The 17,930-nt window shown below is 44.8% G+C and overlaps 1 protein-coding gene across 1 annotated transcript; it reads right to left on the bottom strand.

The window, feature by feature from the left end:
* Nucleotides 1–2,525: 2,525 nt before the first annotated feature.
* Nucleotides 2,526–16,693, bottom strand: LOC128301574 (homeobox protein B-H2). The gene is made up of 4 exons (XM_053038128.1): nt 15,922–16,693; nt 6,647–7,576; nt 6,087–6,574; nt 2,526–3,641 (listed from the first exon to the last, which is right to left on the bottom strand). The coding sequence occupies exons 2-4, from the start codon at nt 7,440–7,442 to the stop codon at nt 3,123–3,125; spliced, it is 1,803 nt and encodes a 600-aa protein (XP_052894088.1). The 5' UTR covers nt 7,443–7,576; nt 15,922–16,693; the 3' UTR covers nt 2,526–3,122.
* Nucleotides 16,694–17,930: the final 1,237 nt, after the last annotated feature.

Raw genomic sequence — 17,930 nt, 5'->3', positions numbered from 1 at the left:
TTCGAGCTGAAAGCATGAAAGGAGTTACGGTTCACTTGCTTACAGCAACTGAAAGCGAGAGCCAAGTATTGCAATGGTCGATCATCCCTAATAAAAACCAACTGTTGATCATTAAACAAGACAACATGCATCCTACCTTGTGGGCAATGGAGCGTATTATTTCACACATTATATCACAACACTAGGCTACAAATCTGCAGATACACATTTTTGCTAATGCATCATAAGTGGCGTATGGTGTTTGCTGTTACATTCGGGCTGAAAGCATGAAAGGAGTCATGGTTGGTGATCGTCAAACAAGACAACATGCATCCTACCTTGTGGGCAATGGGGCGTATTATTTCGGCACATCCTGGCAAGCACAGCATCCGGTAAACACGTCTTACGCGCAGCAAACCGGTTACCCAATCCAAATGCTCAAATGCTCAGTAATTTGGATAAGAAGATTGGCACTGGCACTGAATAGCATGCAACAACAAATCATGTTCACGTTTATTTACCTTCATAGTTGGAAATAAACAAAAAATAACAAATAAACAAATAATAGTAAATAACAAGACAAGGTACATACCCAAATATACCCAAAAATTCAATTTCTTTGGTGACCGGAATGTGAGAATTAAGGTTTATAAAAGAACATTCCTTTCACATTCCTATCAAACGCATTAGAATGAAGGGGGAAAAGGCAAAACGGATCCTGCATCTCTTTCGTATTTTGCGCCGATCGCGTCCGTCGAAAACGCTCAGAAACGGTGAAATTTTTGGTTTCTGACACCAAGAGAGCATGATCAACGAAGAGATAGCACAAATTTCCGTACCACGTGGTATCATTTCATTTAGCTGTACCCTTCCCTCTACTGATCATAGCGCTTGATCCGTCAACTGATCTTTCATCTCTTTCCGTCCGTCCAAACAGTACAGTGCGTACCATAACGGTGCACAAGTTTATTTTTATGGAAATAACAATGTGGAATATTTATGGAATATATTTATAAATGGAATCCTTCTAAACCTCCGGACATTCCTTGACGACAAGAGATATAATTATTGCGAAATAATTGAACAATAAGCAATGAATAATGTCTTCGGAAATAGTGGCACTCTATGTTTCCTACTCCTATTAATAAAAAAACTTACCTGCTGTTCAGTTATGATACGCACTGTAAGAAATAGATGGATAAAACGAGACGGAGGATTCTCGCCACAGTAGCTGAGCTATTTACTCTATCGATCGCTCTCCGGAGAGGGCCCTTGTTTGATAGTATGTGCAACTAATAGCCAATCGTAGAAGATCTTTAATTGATCAATAGCATCACAGTGACTGATAACGTGAGCAAGCGTCATGTACAAGAATGGCGGATCCTTGTGCGGATCAGATTGATGTTATCTCCTTTCATGGATGCTCTCTTGGTGTCAGAAATCACAAAACCGGTCACTTTTTGGTGGCTCCGATCGCATACGCGGAGAGACTTCGACGAAAGGAAAAGCGCTTACAAATAATATGCAATGACGACTGAGATGACCGTGTGCGCCTCTAGCTCTTGTAAGCTGGACAATAAACTAACTAACGGTGATTAATTCTTTCCATTTTGCTCTCTGTTGTCCCCCAACAAATATTGTCATCAAGAAGAAGAATAACCATGTGGGAATTCGCTACACTACCTTCACAAAACAGCAAAAATCATCCACTTACGCTGGCGACGCTTTCTTCTAAACGCTTTTACGTACATACGTGTTTATATGAAGTATTTTGTGTTTTTGTGTGTTTATTAAAAGTTTATTTAATAGTTTGATTTTCGGATTTGTGGTTGAGTTGAGAAAAGGGATCAACGGCGGATCAAACGGTAGACGGAGTAGGTGGTCGCCTAGGGCCACGCCGTGTTGGAGGCCCCAAAAAATGTGTGTAGTAGTAAAAGGTGTATACATAGTCCCCCTCTCCAAAGATGATGATTCAAAATGAGTTCAGGAACCCCTTATTACTGCGCCTTTAGCTTTGCCTCATTTCAAGGGCCTCAATGCCCCCCAATTCATCGTTTTTTTTTAATTAGAGGCCCTATTTTAGTAAGGTTTTTTGTTTTATTTTTTGTTATCTTCTCTAAGTAGTGTTTAGGTTATTGATTTGTAAATACACCGATCACTCCAACCAATTCCACATCGTGGGACCAAACAGACAAGGAATCAAATGTTTCGGATTCGGCCAAGGGGAGAAGGGCGACCAGTTTCTTATATATCTGTGGTCCATCTTTCTTACACTACCACGCGGTCGTATGGAAAGATGGAAACAAACGCAATTAAGAAAGGAAATGATTATAAACAACAAAACCCAGGTCAGTCAGCAAAGATCGTTAATGTTTAGCAGTAAAACGATGGGATGAAGTGTAATATTACAAAAAAAAAACACAGTTGGTGCATTGCAATGAAACAAAAAAGTGCGAAACCCCTTCGGCCGTGTGACCATTTCCAGGTGTGTGTAATAAAAAACAAAAGGGTTGATTTTTTGTTTTCTTTTAATTCACAATCACACATTAATTCAATCGACGCTTTAAAAGTCATCTTGTTACTTTATTTCCATACTGGTTTTTGCTACCGCGAGCTTAGCATAAACGTTCGTGTGTGTTTGGATTTTTTCCATATTAATTTATATCCTTCATAATGCAATCTGTGTTTCTGCCAGTTATCCTTTAGCTTCTAACTACCCTGAATTTCACTAAACGCTTGCCATTAATTCGCAAAGCAAGCGCAACACACGCGTACACTACCCGTCCTACCTATGCATCTTCCCGATCATCTCACGGTAAAACATTTGGCAGAGTGTGTGAGTAGACACCTTCCCCTCCAAGAAATGGCACAGTATTTTAAAGACTAATATCATTCGCAAATAATGGGACTGGACCGATGAATGATGCATAGAACGCGGATCGTCGGCGATAAGGTGTATTCATTGTGGACGTGTTATTGCAAAACACCTGGAATTGTTCGCCATATACTTGGTACGGTAAAGAACCTTTTCTTTCGCTCGGTGTAACATTTTACCCGACAATAAATACACTCGAAACACACACCGCACGCACGTTCAACCATGAGCAGTTCGCGTTCCTTTACAATTTACCACGCTTCGGACGTCATGCGGATTGCGCCATCTGTGGGTGGGTGTGCTCAACCGGAGTGCTATTGCTTCGACTGCTGCTGTTGCTGCGACGCTCGATGCTACCAGCCGCCACCGCTAGATGGCGCTCGAGCTGTTTGCTTGCACCGCGCCTTTGCTGTTCGCTTCCGGCGGAGCCCTTTTTTACAGCGGTACCGCCGGCGGTTTTTGGGTACGGGCGTGATTTTATTGACGGTGGCGGCGGTGCTGGGTGCTGCTGTTGCTGCAATTCCTGCAAACTTTCCAGCTCGCTTATCCACGGCGATTTGGTTGGCTGTTCCGTGGCGGTTGGTTTGGAACCAACGTTCGCGATCCGTCCACCGCCGGCTTTGGCAACATCCTTTGGCGTATGTGACGTATGGGTGGAGGTGGAGGAGATGACGGTGGCAGTTGTTGGTACGTCCCCAGCGCCGGTGGTAGCACCACCCACTCCTCCTCCACCCGCACTATCCTGCTTTTTCCACTTGGTACGACGGTTTTGAAACCATATTTTAACCTGCAACGAAACAAATTAGTCTCTCATCAATAAAGTACCGGGTGGGGCGTGATGAAACAAAAAAAAACACAGGAAGCGCGTGACGCTAAATAATCACCATGGCGACCCACAGGATCAACACATTCAAGCCCCCACTCCCCTTTTACCGCGACATAAGCTGTGGAGTAAATCTTCCTTTTCCGCCTTCTACAGCGCACTATACGAAGCGATTAATTATCTCATATTTCGTTCGGGTTGTTGATGCTTCATCCAAACGAGCAATTCCTCACGCACAAACGTATGACAAACATCCAAACATCTAATGGCCGGCCGTCCGAGAAGGTTGTGGATGGTGCGGACCGGGGCAGATTTTGAGAAAATATTGTTGTCAAAATCATTTGAATGACACAAATGAGCCTCTCACGCGACGATGATCGTGTGTAGGGTGTAAGCGTGTGTGAGTGTGTATGTGTGCGCGACGTTCGGTCACAAAACGGTTGGTGGTACAGCGACACTACTTCTTTAAGTGGAGCCGGATGATGGATTGTACTAAAAATAACACATTACACTCAAATTTTCTTTTTATAACTGTCGCGTTTTTATGATTGTTGGAGCCGTTAAAACCATCACGCGGCGAAACATCATCGCCTGCTCCCGAACGTTGATAAAGCGACACACACACACACACTTTGGAGGGAGTCCATCAAATTTAGCCGGGGGAACGAAGGGCAGCGGAGTGTGTGTTTGGGGAGGTGGAATAGAAAATAAACATTTCATTTTTAATTTTATATCCTGTACGTTCCCGTAATATGTCTTCGTCAGCTGGGGACGCCATTCGGCGCACGAGGACGTAAACGATGGTGAGATGGTTCATAGTGTGTGTGTATAGGTGTGATCTTCGTGCGCGGTAGCTTAAGCACTTCTTCGACTGTATGTATATATTTATATATGCAGTCCATCAAACACAGTAGCCCATGATATTCTACGACTGACAGCGACGATAATGACAATCGTGTTACCGTCCACTCACTCAACGACCAGCAGCAGCAGCAGCATCAGTCGGATCAAACCGCCTTTTTTCCACACAAACCCACCCATCACCAAGGCAACCGGATGCCGAAGGGGACGCATGGTACTTCCCAATCGCTACAGAACGGATACGGCGCAAGATGCGCCAGACAAATGGTGTGTGTCTCGGTAACGGTTGAACACGCATGAAGCTAAATCATGCCCGAGCGGCGGGGACCATTTTCCCGCACCAGCACGCGAACGATCATAAATGCGTTCCCCGGCAGTGTCTCGTTTCATGTTTGCCGACCCTTGCGACGCCGACTACTGTGTAGCGCACGATGCGGATCAGGCGTTAACGGTGATCCACCGACGCGATGTGTCCCGTAACCTCTCAACACACACACACCCGAAAAACAACCCTTCGGAACGCCACGCTCTGCCATCGGGGCAGAAGAAGTTGTCAATCAGTTTTACGAGGCGGAATAGAATAAATAAAACAAATTAAGCCACCGAACGTTCGCAGCGTCAGACCAGCGATATTAACTAATGAGCGAAGCGGAGGATTAACGCAACCTCAAAGGACAAAACCCCACAAGAGACGGAAATATCTTACAGCGCTTTACGCTTGGTCGGAGCTGTGTTTTTGAGTAAATCCTTACTCACCACCACCAGGGGTTAGGGAAAGTTGTGTTTATTTGTTGAAATTACTGCTACTTAATGGACTCTCGATACGAGGGGGATGGATCTTCGCGGTATGTTTATTCACAATGCTCCGAATTAGTTGATTGCTTTACGATTTTGCGAATACGTATTGAATTGGTTTGGTGCAATTAATGTCTAAACTAATGCTGGATGAATCGGAATCACATCGAACTGAATGAATGAATCTGAATCTCTATCCCAAAGATTCATCAATCCTCTAAGAATCATGAATCATCCTAGACAAATGACTTCCAAGGAGCTTGACCAAGATGCTACTGCGGACACTGCCCCCCCACTGGTCATCGGTTCCCAAACTACCATTTTGCAGCGTTTCCAACGAGTTTGATCTGCTTTGAGAATTCATCCAGTTCCATCCAAAGACTTAAGAAAATCCTGAGGGTATATGTCCATAATGTAAGATATGCCCTCAGAAGTTCAGATCAAGGGTATATTGGACTACACCTCAAACATTGCATTAGGAGCATTTTTATCGTATTTATGCATTTAGGATTGAGTCGAATCTTTTATTAGTTATTTAAATGATTTAATGATACTATAATACCGAAAAATCCTCCAAAATCAAAGTTGAAAATTCTCAAACTTCTGAAGAATTCGCATCAATTAGGGGACACAAAATGGCTCGTAATAAGGAGTTAATAATGGTTACTTGACAGTAGGCGATGACAGTACGTTTTAACAACTTCCTTCCAAAAGTGAAGTAAACAAAATTGCCCATCCGGCATCCCAACAAACCTGTGTTTCCGTGACGTTCAACAGCTTCGCCATCTCCGTCCGTTCGTTGGACGACAAATACTTCTTAACCTCGAACTGTTTCTCCAGCTCGAATATCTGACGTCCCGTGAACGTGGTGCGTGCCTTTTTCTTGCGTCTGTGGTGACTAGCGATACTGGCCGGTTCCTCTTCGCCCATTCCCGCCCCCGTTCCACCGCCGTTCGTGGGTCCACTTGAACCAACCGCCGGTTTGGGTAGTGAGAACAGTGTCGACATGGTCAGCGTGGCCGAGGCAACAGTATCACTGACCGCGCTAAAGTGACCGTCGGCTGTGGAGGAGTCATCGTTCGACATGCAGATATCTGAGTCGGCATCGCTCGAGTGCGCTAACGTTGGCGGGGGTGCAACACTTCGCGGACGTTGCTGGTGTGTGGCGGCAGAAAGTGTCGCCGATGTGTGTCGCTGATGATAATGTACCGAGGAGGACCGTGTTGACTCTTGGGTGGAATCTGCAAATAAATGAACCAAATGGAGTTGTACAATCGGATGTCACCGGTAGGACTTTCGCACAGCAACATTACCTTCCTCGGATGTAATTTTACGCTCGTGTAAACGATCCAACGACCGGCGGCCCACACTAGGCGTTTTCCTACCCACAGCCATCGTTACGTCCGTCGATCCAAGAGCTGCCACATTGAACTCAACCGTGGGTTTTGATATGCACAGATTAAGCGGTTCATCGTTTGGGCTCATCGGTCGCGATCGATCGACGTTGATCCCCTTGCCCTCTATCTCCCCTTCGCTGTCCTCGTCCCGATCCACCGTTATGTCCTCATCCTCTACCACCTGCCGCTTCTCCACATCAGTCGGACGGTAGTAAAACGAGGAAACGTCATGACCGCCAGCTTCATCCTTCGTTGACGCCTCTTCATAAACCCTACCGTAAGGTGTTGAGGTGTGATTATCCTGCAGAACAGCGCCATCATGCGGACTACTCTCGGCAGTACACTTCCCACGGCCAGTTCCTTTCCATCCGAGAATGTCCATTATAGAGTGCGGTGTCGGTGGTTGTTTCGGTGGGTTAGCGTACACGTGCGGATGCCACTGGGTCTGTTTGGTCGCGTCGCCGCTCGGTGCACTGTCGCGGATGAAAGAGGCACCGTCGGTGGCATCGTGGTCGGCAGCATTATCGATGTGTGCACCATTTGTTACCGCGATCTTATCCGATCGTACCACCGGCGGGTGGATGTGATTGTTTGACTCGTTGTTGGTCGGTTGCTGATCCTCCTTCCCACCGTGGTTCGGTGAGTGCTGATCGTCCGGTACGTTGCTGTGGTAGAGATTCTTCACCTCCAGAACCTCTTCCGCCTGGGTCATTTTTGTACTGCGTATACTGCAGGCGTTATCAATGTTAAGCTCGTTATACGTTCAAATCACATTAATTATTTCTGTTGTCCTTTTGATTTATCATCGGTTTTGATACCGATTCCGTTGTGTGTTAGTTCCACTTTCTGTAAAATAAAGAGAAATACATAAATTAACTGCTATTAATAACCTTGATAGTAAATTTACAACCCCAACACAACGATACACGCTAATTTAACGCAACAAAGTCTTAGTTTACATCAGTAGATGCAACCCTATAGCCGGTGACTTCAACGTTATCTCAAGATAGAAACCAAGTTAACAAAAACAGGAAATTCAACGAAAAGAATAAAATAACAAACTGATATACCAGAAAATGTAATATTTTTCGTTGCTAAAAAATGAAATAACGTTTAGTTAACGTTTTATTATAAATAGTTTGTTTACTTTTGGCGTGTTGTCTGTTTGCATTAAATTAGTTTCATCTCGATTAATTACTAACTCCATCCGTCATTTTACAAACCTGAACTCCAATATGTTGAAGGGAAAGCAAATTTCTACAAATTAACACAACAACAAATCATCTTAAAATGATATTATGCTACCTATAACGAGATGAACTCTGTGTGCCGTCTGTAAAGCAACCCTCAGACCTGTGCAGACCCCCTGTCCACCGAAAGCCGGGGTGATGAAATCTGAAATGTTTCTATTTATACCCACTTGATGTCACTATAAATATGACAAGAAAGTCAAATACATGGTGTAAAATTATTCCATCTGCTTCAACTCTTCCCATTCGGCTTAGTAAATTTAATGCGCCGGCCAAAAAATGTTTTTCTCACTTTATTACCCATCAACGCCTCACGGTGTTATTACGATTCATTAGGGACATTATGCAACCGCAAGGCCGCTCTGGTTCGGGTGGGATGTGAGGACGGAGGGTTTAGTATGCTTAAAACTGTTATTAATTAATAGTTGTTCATAAAACATTAGCAGCACCCTGATGAACTGTAAAACTGCCAACTAAAATGTTTAATATGGTCTTTTGACGTGATATTTTTAATAATTTCTTAGTTTGGTCTTAATTACTTCCTCTTGGGGTAGCGACCTGAAAGTACTAAGTCATTTCTAGGCTGACTAGACTTGTTATACCATACCGGATGAGAGTTTGGACCGGTCCTGTCGTGTAAAGTCCGGAGCAGCTACTAATGATCTGTCTGGCTGATCAGCAGAAATAAAAAAATGGATTAATTCGTGGATAGTGTCGACACAAGAAGGCTTCTTTCTTGGCTGGGTATTCGAAAAGTACCCCAAAAACAAGCTCAAGTTTGTAGCTAATGATAGAGTTACAACAGTGCATTCAACTTGTAGCTTGGCTTCTGAACCAGATTGTCCTAGTTAGTTCGCTTCCTAGTCCTAGTTAGTGACAATTTGGAGTAGTAACAATTTGGAGTAGTAAACAATTTGGTAACATTTTGGTAGCTATTCATCTCATTCAAAGTACTAAAATTCCACAAAAAAGTATGGAAACACATGTGAAAAATTTCCCTAAATCTTTCCCTTTTATAACAATATAATTTATCGTAAGATTGAAAAATCGAAACAGAAAGATCGCAGTGATTCTATAATTCTGATAAACACTTTAAATATAACGCAAGTAAATAATTGTGTAAAAATTTAATTATAATATTAAAAATAACTTTAAAATTACTCAATCATTCCCATAATTATTTTAACGCACAATCGCTCCCATAATTATTACTTAATTGAACCATTTACAATCAACTACCAGAGGGAAATTCACGACACATAGGTGGCCTTTTAGGTGGCCAATAATTTATGTTTAGTTTAGCGCACAACGATTCAAACCGTAAACCACTGCCGTGAAGTATTCATTGACACGCCAAATTGACAATTGTCCACAAACACACGGCGGCTAATAAAGTTGTGTTCGACGAACATATCGTTGGCTCTCGCTTGATGTTTCTTCCCCCCCATTGTGCTGCTTCATCCACTCTAACCACCCAAAATCGAAAGCCACCACCACCCGCTTAATGGGGTGATCTTTGAGCTACCCCAACACGGATCAATAATTTCGTCCGGATTTCCAGTTTCTCTCCGCACAGCCGGCACACAGCAAACGCCCTCCAGTGTGTCCCAGGTTTATCAAAACAAAACAAACTCCATTTTGCAAATTCCAGCAAAATGTTCTACCAAGAGCGACCCCGGTCTCGTTTGCTGGCATGCTTCAACGGAACTCAACATTCCTTCGCTTCCAAAGTTCTTCCCCATCTTCCCCTCACATGATCCTGCCGCTAGAATCGGGCTCAAGTTGAGGGCTAATGCACAACCCCCGGGGGGCGCTTATCGTTCGAACGCAAAATTTATTCAATTATTAATAAACAGAAATGGAGCAGACCGCTCCGGAGCGGGCAATGTTTCTAGCCGGAGACGAGTAAAGCTTGTGGCAGGACGAACGATGCACACACGAACACACGATGATATTCATCATTCTGCGGCCATATCCAGCTTCCTGCTCACCCCTCATAAAGCCATCGTCCATTCGATCCGAGATCGAAATTATTGGTGTGTTGCCGGTCTGCCTGCCTGCCTATTACGTGCCGAGTGTGTATGTGCCTGGTCAGTGTTAAATTTGCAACAGCAGATTGTTCGCATATCGATTTAATTGTCTTATGTATCTTTTATTCATACTCATATCTGTCACAATGTCTCACCACTTTCTCCACACACCGTGTGCATGTCACCATCATTGATTATCATCATCGTCATCACCATCGTTACCGGAAGAGTCGGAAGAGCCGGAATCACGGTGCTCCCGCACGTGCACGTGCCGTTCCCAAACTTCATCATCATAATCGTCAATAACAATTTCATTAAGCAGTACTCGTCCCCTATCCACTGCTGCCATCCTCTCAAACTCGGTTCGCTCAACACTGTGGACACCCAAGTGGACTGGGTGGTGATGCACTCACTCCCAACCTTTCTTGTCGTGTTTCAAAACAGTTTAAGCATGCCCCTTCGAGATGCTTTACTTCCCATTTACTTTCAAGAATGTCAGAAACAAAATGTCCTTCTTCGGCGGGAGACTCAGCAGCATGCGGTAGGGTCGATTCTTGTTCCCTTTCCCGAGCCGCAGTAGAATATAACGAGAAATCATTCCAATCTAGTTGCGCTGCGTGCGAGTGTTTGTGTGAACGAGGGGTCAGATAGATGTGCCTCATCTTCACCACCCATCATCATCATCATCATCATCATCATCAACAACATCAATTTTCTTCGAACATTTGAAACGTACGGTTTCGATTGCGTTTTTGAAATGTCAGTATGTGCGCGTCCGCTTTGCATGCTGTTTGCCCGAATGCTTCTCCCGGGCTTGATGAGACGAACCATCAACCACCCCTTCAACCCCTACCCATCCCTTCACCCTCTACATCATGAGAGGACGAGGTGGTGGAGGCGGGGGGGATGCATCACAGGAGGCAAAATTATTCGAATGATTCGTTCGGAATGATATATACGTATATACGGTGTGTAAACGCTCTCTTTCTTTCTCTCTCTCTCTCTCTTTCGCTCACTCACTCACCCACACACGTGCACGAGCAGCTGGGGGTGTGTGCGTGCGTGTTTGCTACGAAATGAGTCAATTACCATTTAACATCGGCGCACCCTATGATGTTAATTGATGGCTTGTGAAGTATCTTTCTTTCCCTTCCTCACCTTCTTCTCCTTTTCCGCGTCTTCCAACCGCCCCTCGCACTCACCCTTCCCAGTGAGTGAACCCCAAAACAACAGGACAATATCCGGAAGCAGCATCGTTTATCGTTTCGTACGAGGGATGGTTCTCGTGGTTTGGTGAGACTGTTTTTTTCCACTAGCTGCGAACAGTGCATGGGGTGGATGTGCAGGTGCGGAAGGATGCTGCGCTCGCGTGCATGGCTGTACCACAATCTACGGCACACACAAGGGCTCAGTAAATACAGTCACCTATACAGTGGCAGTAAGGGACAAGTGCGCGCACACACGCTCTGCCTGTTGGTGAGGCAGAGACGCCACAGCAAGCAGCACAGACGAAATGATAAGTTTGTGTCCGCTTCGTTGTAAAGCGAACTAAATCGGGTTTGCCGGTATTATGAACGAAGACATTTTAAGTGTTATGTCATATTTTTATTTGGACTTAACTTACGCATGGATTTACGAAGATCAGCAACGAAACCGGCTGCATTTGTATCCTACCATGCACCATTTCAGCTGGAGATGCTTTGATTACTTCTGAATAAATTGTACGTAAACCAACAACGATCACAGGAAGATTTCATTCCAATGAACAGGATTATGGCATAAGTGCCACGATTCCGAAAGGCACAAGAAAACACAAGCGACTCTAACCCGGTCGAACCTACTGAACTTGTTTTGAACTTGATTCAGTTCTTACACCTGCCGGAATCATTATATCTTCTGAATCTACTTAGACCCAACCTCATCTCGCTGCAATCACAGATCAGCTGAACCATCTCCTACACACGTGACGAAGTCGAAATCGATTCTGATAGTTTCCACTAGTTTATATTGTCCATGGTTCCACGCTAATGAGAAGATCAACATCAATAGACTTTTCAGACGAATATAGCCAATAAACGCAGAATTTCAATTGGAGCGAATGAATTTAATACACTTCTTAAATACAAACAAGCGGCCAAACGAAATTAGTCCAAGTAGCAATGCCTTCATAAGCTAAAAATCATAAAAAGGATTATCTGATTGCGATTCTGTTCACTTTGTGCACTCATCTCAGTATTTACACCTTTGAAAATGCAGCAACATAACAACATCAAACAACCGTCAAAGGAAACAATGTTGAAACATACAACATCACCAATATTGAATTCACCACAAAACGGAACTTATCAATCCGTTCCGCACCTTTATAAACGATGCGCCAGAAAGCCGGAACGAAGGGAGGCAATAATATTTCGATGATAAATCATAGCAGCAAATAAGTTCACCATTAATAGGCTGCTGCGATCGGTGTTCATCACTAGCAAGACCGTGCGAGAGAGGAAGAGATACAGAGTGAGAGCGCAGAATGAAAGCGAGAAATAAATAGCTGAAGAGTGTGAGTGTGGAGGGAAAGAGAGACTGAGAGAGCGAGACGGAGAGAATGATGTACAAAATCCGAAAGCCAATGATGGGCGCCAACCGACGGGGAAACCGATCGGCGGTACGTTAAAACGTTAAATGTGCAATAACGACCATTTGGCTAATTGTTTTAGCAAGCATAATACATTCACTGCGCGGCACTGGAGTTAATTAGCGACATGACGCCGGGTACCGCCGGCTGGCAGGGCAGGGCAGAATGGGAGAACAAACAATCTACCTTACCTCTCACTCTCTGCCGCACACTACTTTGCTGCTGCTTCAATCCAGCGTGCGGATCTCTCGTGGATACATTCCAAATTCGTAAGCCGCCTGCGGACGTGTGTGCGTTTTACTGCGCTAAGCTTGCGTTCACCACATGTGTATCGCGGCATTTGGAAGATGGTTATGGTGGAGCAAGAGTGGGGGGAGGCGCCGATTTATGCCAATAAAATAAGTCAAGCCCCATCGTCACTAGGCGAGCCATACCGCACCATATTGATTGTTTGGTGGATTGTTTACTAATGGGTTTGGACACGTTCCAAAAACTGTTATACTCTTTTCCCGGTGATAATTGTTCGTCTGATGATGGAAAAAGGGAGGGGGGAGGGGTGGTTTTGACCTGATTAAATCCCGCGAATTAGTAGTTTTTTTTGTCGTTCGCTTTGGAGCTGGCGTTTTAAAATTATCACCTTTAATATCCATCACGGATACACGTGACGCAACAATTAAGAATATTTCCTACCAAATCCATCTCACGGATTGACACAAACTACCGAAAACACCTCTTTTATGTGCACAGCAAACATTAAACTATTTGTCGCAAACGCTGGCTGCACATCATTACGGCCGCAAAACCCAACAACATTCCACTCAACTGCACTTTACGGCGCAGCACGTCGGCAGCGGCATACGTTTCGCATCAATTTATCAATCCACGTTGTGACGTCGCTGCGCTCATCGCGGAATGCTATTAAAGTGCGCGCGGCAGGTTCCCTCCGTTTCTGGCCCGTCCTTCGTCTTCCATACGGCACCCGGACTGGGCACAAAAGGACGAAATAATTGAGTAATGCTCACACAACAGCGCGGCCCTACATCTTTTTCTCAATCCCTTCCATCCCCTTCATCCTGTACTATGCACATGCACATGCAATTACATTCGCATTACGCTCGTTCGCATAACACCCTCTCCTTCCCCTGTTTTTCTCCTTCTGCATTGCTAGTGAGGGTGACCTGTAAGCATTAAGAAGGGCACAATGAAACCGTTCTCTTCTCGGGCATAAGTGGTTTCTCTTCAACTCCACCATCACCCCGTCCATCAACCCCTGCGACAGGGGTCGTCAAACACTGTTCCATATCCCGGAACAGCATCCCTCTGTTTTTCCCATCAGCAACGGTCTCTTTTTCACGGTTGTCTATGTGGTTGTCGTCTCTCCGTGCTGTTCCTGCAGCGCATATTTATTTGTGTGCCGTTTTTCGATCTATCAAAGCAACACGAGGGAGAGAGCGAGCGAAAAAGAGAGAGCACACACACACAGCAGTCGCGGATCTTCATCGTTCATCGTTGGTAAAATTGTAGATTTATCATTTAAGTGGTGTCTTGTTTTGCTCTCGCACCACCAGAGTTCGTCGAATAAACTCCCGTCCGACCCCCCCCCCCCCCCCCCCCCCCCTTCCCCCGGCCCATTAAAAGATGTATGCGCCCTCACCATCCCATTGCTGACGAAGGTTGGCATGGCTACCTTACTGCCGCCGCTGATGGTTTTGGGTGAATAAGTGTCTCGTTTTTCGATTGCGGTATAGTTTTGTTTTTCTTTTCGCCTAGATGTACGTTGCATATGTGTATTTTTGCATCCATGAACTCTTTTTCCAACCCAGTCTCATCTATACATGTTCCTCCATCATATTCGCTCATTCGCCCCGTTAATTGTAGATTTTGCAGGGTTTCCCAGTAGAGTACCAGTGCTATACAAATCAAGTCCCAGCTTCGTTCGTCGCCATATTCTATAAGGACCCATAAATTCTTGAGGAGTCATCTTTTACGAATCGATACATGATTTGAGTGACTCCTCGTAGAAGATTCATGTTGGTTGCTATTTTTAAAGAGCCTTTGAGCAGCATTTGCATCTTTCCGAAGATTCATATTGCTGAATCCCTTAAAAAATCATAAAGTACAACATCCACTGCGGAAACCCTGTAGTAGTCAATTGCATTCGCTCGTGTGTAGCAGTCTATTTAACTGTAATTAACATTTGCCTTCGCATCATGACTTTTTCGCATCAACATTCAATTTTCTGTGACGGGTTTTTAAAATGCATGTTTCGCATCCGTTTGTCTTGTTTTCTCTCTCTTTCTCGTTCGTACTGTCACAGTTCCATTTCGTTCTGTTCGGTGGCAATCTGTGCGATGCCAGCACTGAATGACGACGGACCGGTGGATGCACTTGCTGTGCCGGATGATGCTTGCAGACGGTTCGAAACCGACACTTACAGCGACACCGACAACACAGCACGCAGATTGCATTTGATGCAATTTGCCAACTCGACTGCTACTCTCCCACATTGCCACACCGTACACTGTGAGCTAAGGACGACGGTTTAGTTGCAGTGCGCGGACGCTGGCAGCATCTTTCTGTTCCCCAACCATCCACACCATACGCTGGTCATGTGCCGGGGTCGTTTGATTAGGGCAATGTTGAATTCTACCAGCATATGCGACCGCAGCGAACGATTTTCCAACCAAGTGCATATGCGTCAGTAACGTCATCATCATCCACCATGCATCCAACGTCTTTTGAATGGTTTGTCATTTATTTTATTAGCCACCGTCGACACTGTGCCGCAAGTTGACCGCGCAGGAAATCGTTTGAACATGTGGTAAAAGACATTGAGCGCACATTTCCACATGCTGTACTTGGGGAGTCGGTAATCCTTATAAATATCCGAACGTGGGATCACGCTTTTCGGAACTATTAGTGTGTGATCTTTTCTTCAATCCCTCCACGACAGTGATCTTTTAAGTAAAACACCAACGACACGCACTGAATATGTCAATTCGCACTTGAGATAAACGTCATAAACTTGGTGCGCACTCGACTAGTTCGACACGTTTTCTCTCTTTTTCTCTCTTTTAAAAGCTGGTTCAATTTTAATAGCCCATCACACACGACAATTAAAATATGGCACCTGATCAATCCGAAATCCTGACGTGACGTGTGGGGGCAGGTAGCGATAAGCAGGACGAGAGGGCGTGCGAAAATAAAACACTCGAGTTGTGTGAAATGTGATGAAAATAACTTCACTTGCGAATAGTAAAGCCCTTCATCAGATGCACTTACCCGTCGCCGTGTGTATGTGAAGAAACGTTTAATATTTTAACGACCGAAACCGCTAACTGCCATCTTTCATATCACCACGTATTTCACACACGCGCGTATACACTGATGATGTTATATTGATGATTTACTTTTGTTGGCTGCTGATGCTTATTAAGTCACTCAGATTGACATTTTTTTCTGGATCGCTTCTTCTTTGCTTTCGGCTTCACCGGTAGCACTACACTGCGCCCATGCGTTAGCCACTTGTGAGCAATAAAACTTCTTCGCCGTGTTGTTGCCTAGAATGTTGCGCGTTTTTTTTGTTGTAAAAAGAATAAATAATTGTAAGCAATAATCTATAGTGCACACTTAAATGCCTTGACGGTACCGGTCCCAAGTGCGAAGCGAAAGCGACGGGAAGAAGACGGGAAGGATGATATTGGTACAGCAGCCACTTGAAAAAATCAACACACCATCCACACTGATTCAAATTGCTCAATAACTGTCACTCGCAGCAGGCGCGCACGAGGGAGGGATTCAATCGTGTTGGTTGACTCGAACCCGAAAACTGTGGATTGCTACGATTGCCCGTCCGCTTCCAACTGCACACCGGGACGGGCCAAGGGTAAATTGGTTCATTCATCTTCCGCACACACTTTTCTTCCAGGAAAACAGCGAACCACGCGCGATGCGCCGGTGTATAGTCATCGTTACAAAGAGCCAGTGCACACGCGAGAAGTCCAGAGAGCGGGTAACTATTTCGCAGCCGTGTAACGACACCGCGATAAAAAACGCAACCCCGCGTGAGGAGGGTTTTTTTTCGGCCAGAGGAATTATTATTCAATTTACGCCACACGTACCGCCGCAACTGGAGTGAACGAAACGGAATCCGTTTACCGTTTAGCAAGCACACACACGCACACACACACACATACCGAACGCGGCCTCTCTCTCTCTTTCTCTCTTGTTGAGCGTTGCGTTTGGCAGCGTCTTACACTGCGTCGTAGCAGCTAACGGGGGTTGGTGTTGCTGTCGTTATTCCTAGAATAAACTCGGCCACCTTCCACGGGCTGTCCGCTTAACACTCCTCCGCTTAAAGTGTTAATGTCCCATTCGGTGCGATTAGTTTGGGAACCAAGCAATACACGCTGAGGTATAAGTGGGCTTTCTTGAATGTGAACATACTTCCTGCCAGGGGTGGTTTTCTTCCATTCCCACACACGTCAAGGATTTTGTCGTGTAGGTTATGGATGAAGAAATGTGGCCAGATCTAATTTGAGGAAATGTGGAACACGGTTTCGACACGAAATGCTGAAGGAGAAAGCAGATTCCTTGAAGAGTTCTGGAAGCACCTTCTCCATTAGTGTTACTTTACAGCTTACGAATCACCTTCATGAATCGGAATGAATCTGGATCTCTTGTCCAAAGATTCATGAACACTCTAACAATCATGGATCATCAATGAAATTTGTCTAATCGCTGCAAATCAAACGCTTCAAATGTTGGAGTTCGGTTTCGAAACGCTACGTAGAAATGGCAGATAATGACCCGAAACGAACAAGTTCGACGTGCACATGCATCATGCAAATAGTGGTGTGTTTCATTGTAAGATAGCACTCAGTAACGGATGCCTTCGTCGATCGACATGGACTGAAATCCACCAATCCAGGCAATTCCATAACCGCTTCGATAGGAACTGAAAAAGCGGAACCCTTATTTTACACGACACATTAACACCCAACAGTAGAACTTGCCATTCCGGCTAGGACCCGCTTGCGCGTCAGCTTCTTCGGTCGCGTCCACCTTTAGGTATTTAGCCACTTGTTTGTAAAAAGCACCGGTACAGCGTTCGCGGCTCAAATCACTCATGATGATAAAATAAAAATGTTTGAACACTTTCGATGTAATCACTCGAGTTGGTGGCTTGTGTAATGTTTTGTATTCGTTTTTTTTTTATTCCTTGAAGAATTCTGGAAGCACCTTCTCCAGTAGTGTCACTTTACAGCTTACGATTCACCTTCATGAATCGA

The sequence above is a fragment of the Anopheles moucheti genome, chromosome 3, assembly GCF_943734755.1.
Source record: "Anopheles moucheti chromosome 3, idAnoMoucSN_F20_07, whole genome shotgun sequence".
Lineage (NCBI taxonomy): Eukaryota > Metazoa > Arthropoda > Insecta > Diptera > Culicidae > Anopheles > Anopheles moucheti.
This window is presented reverse-complemented; position numbering and strand designations above follow the sequence as displayed.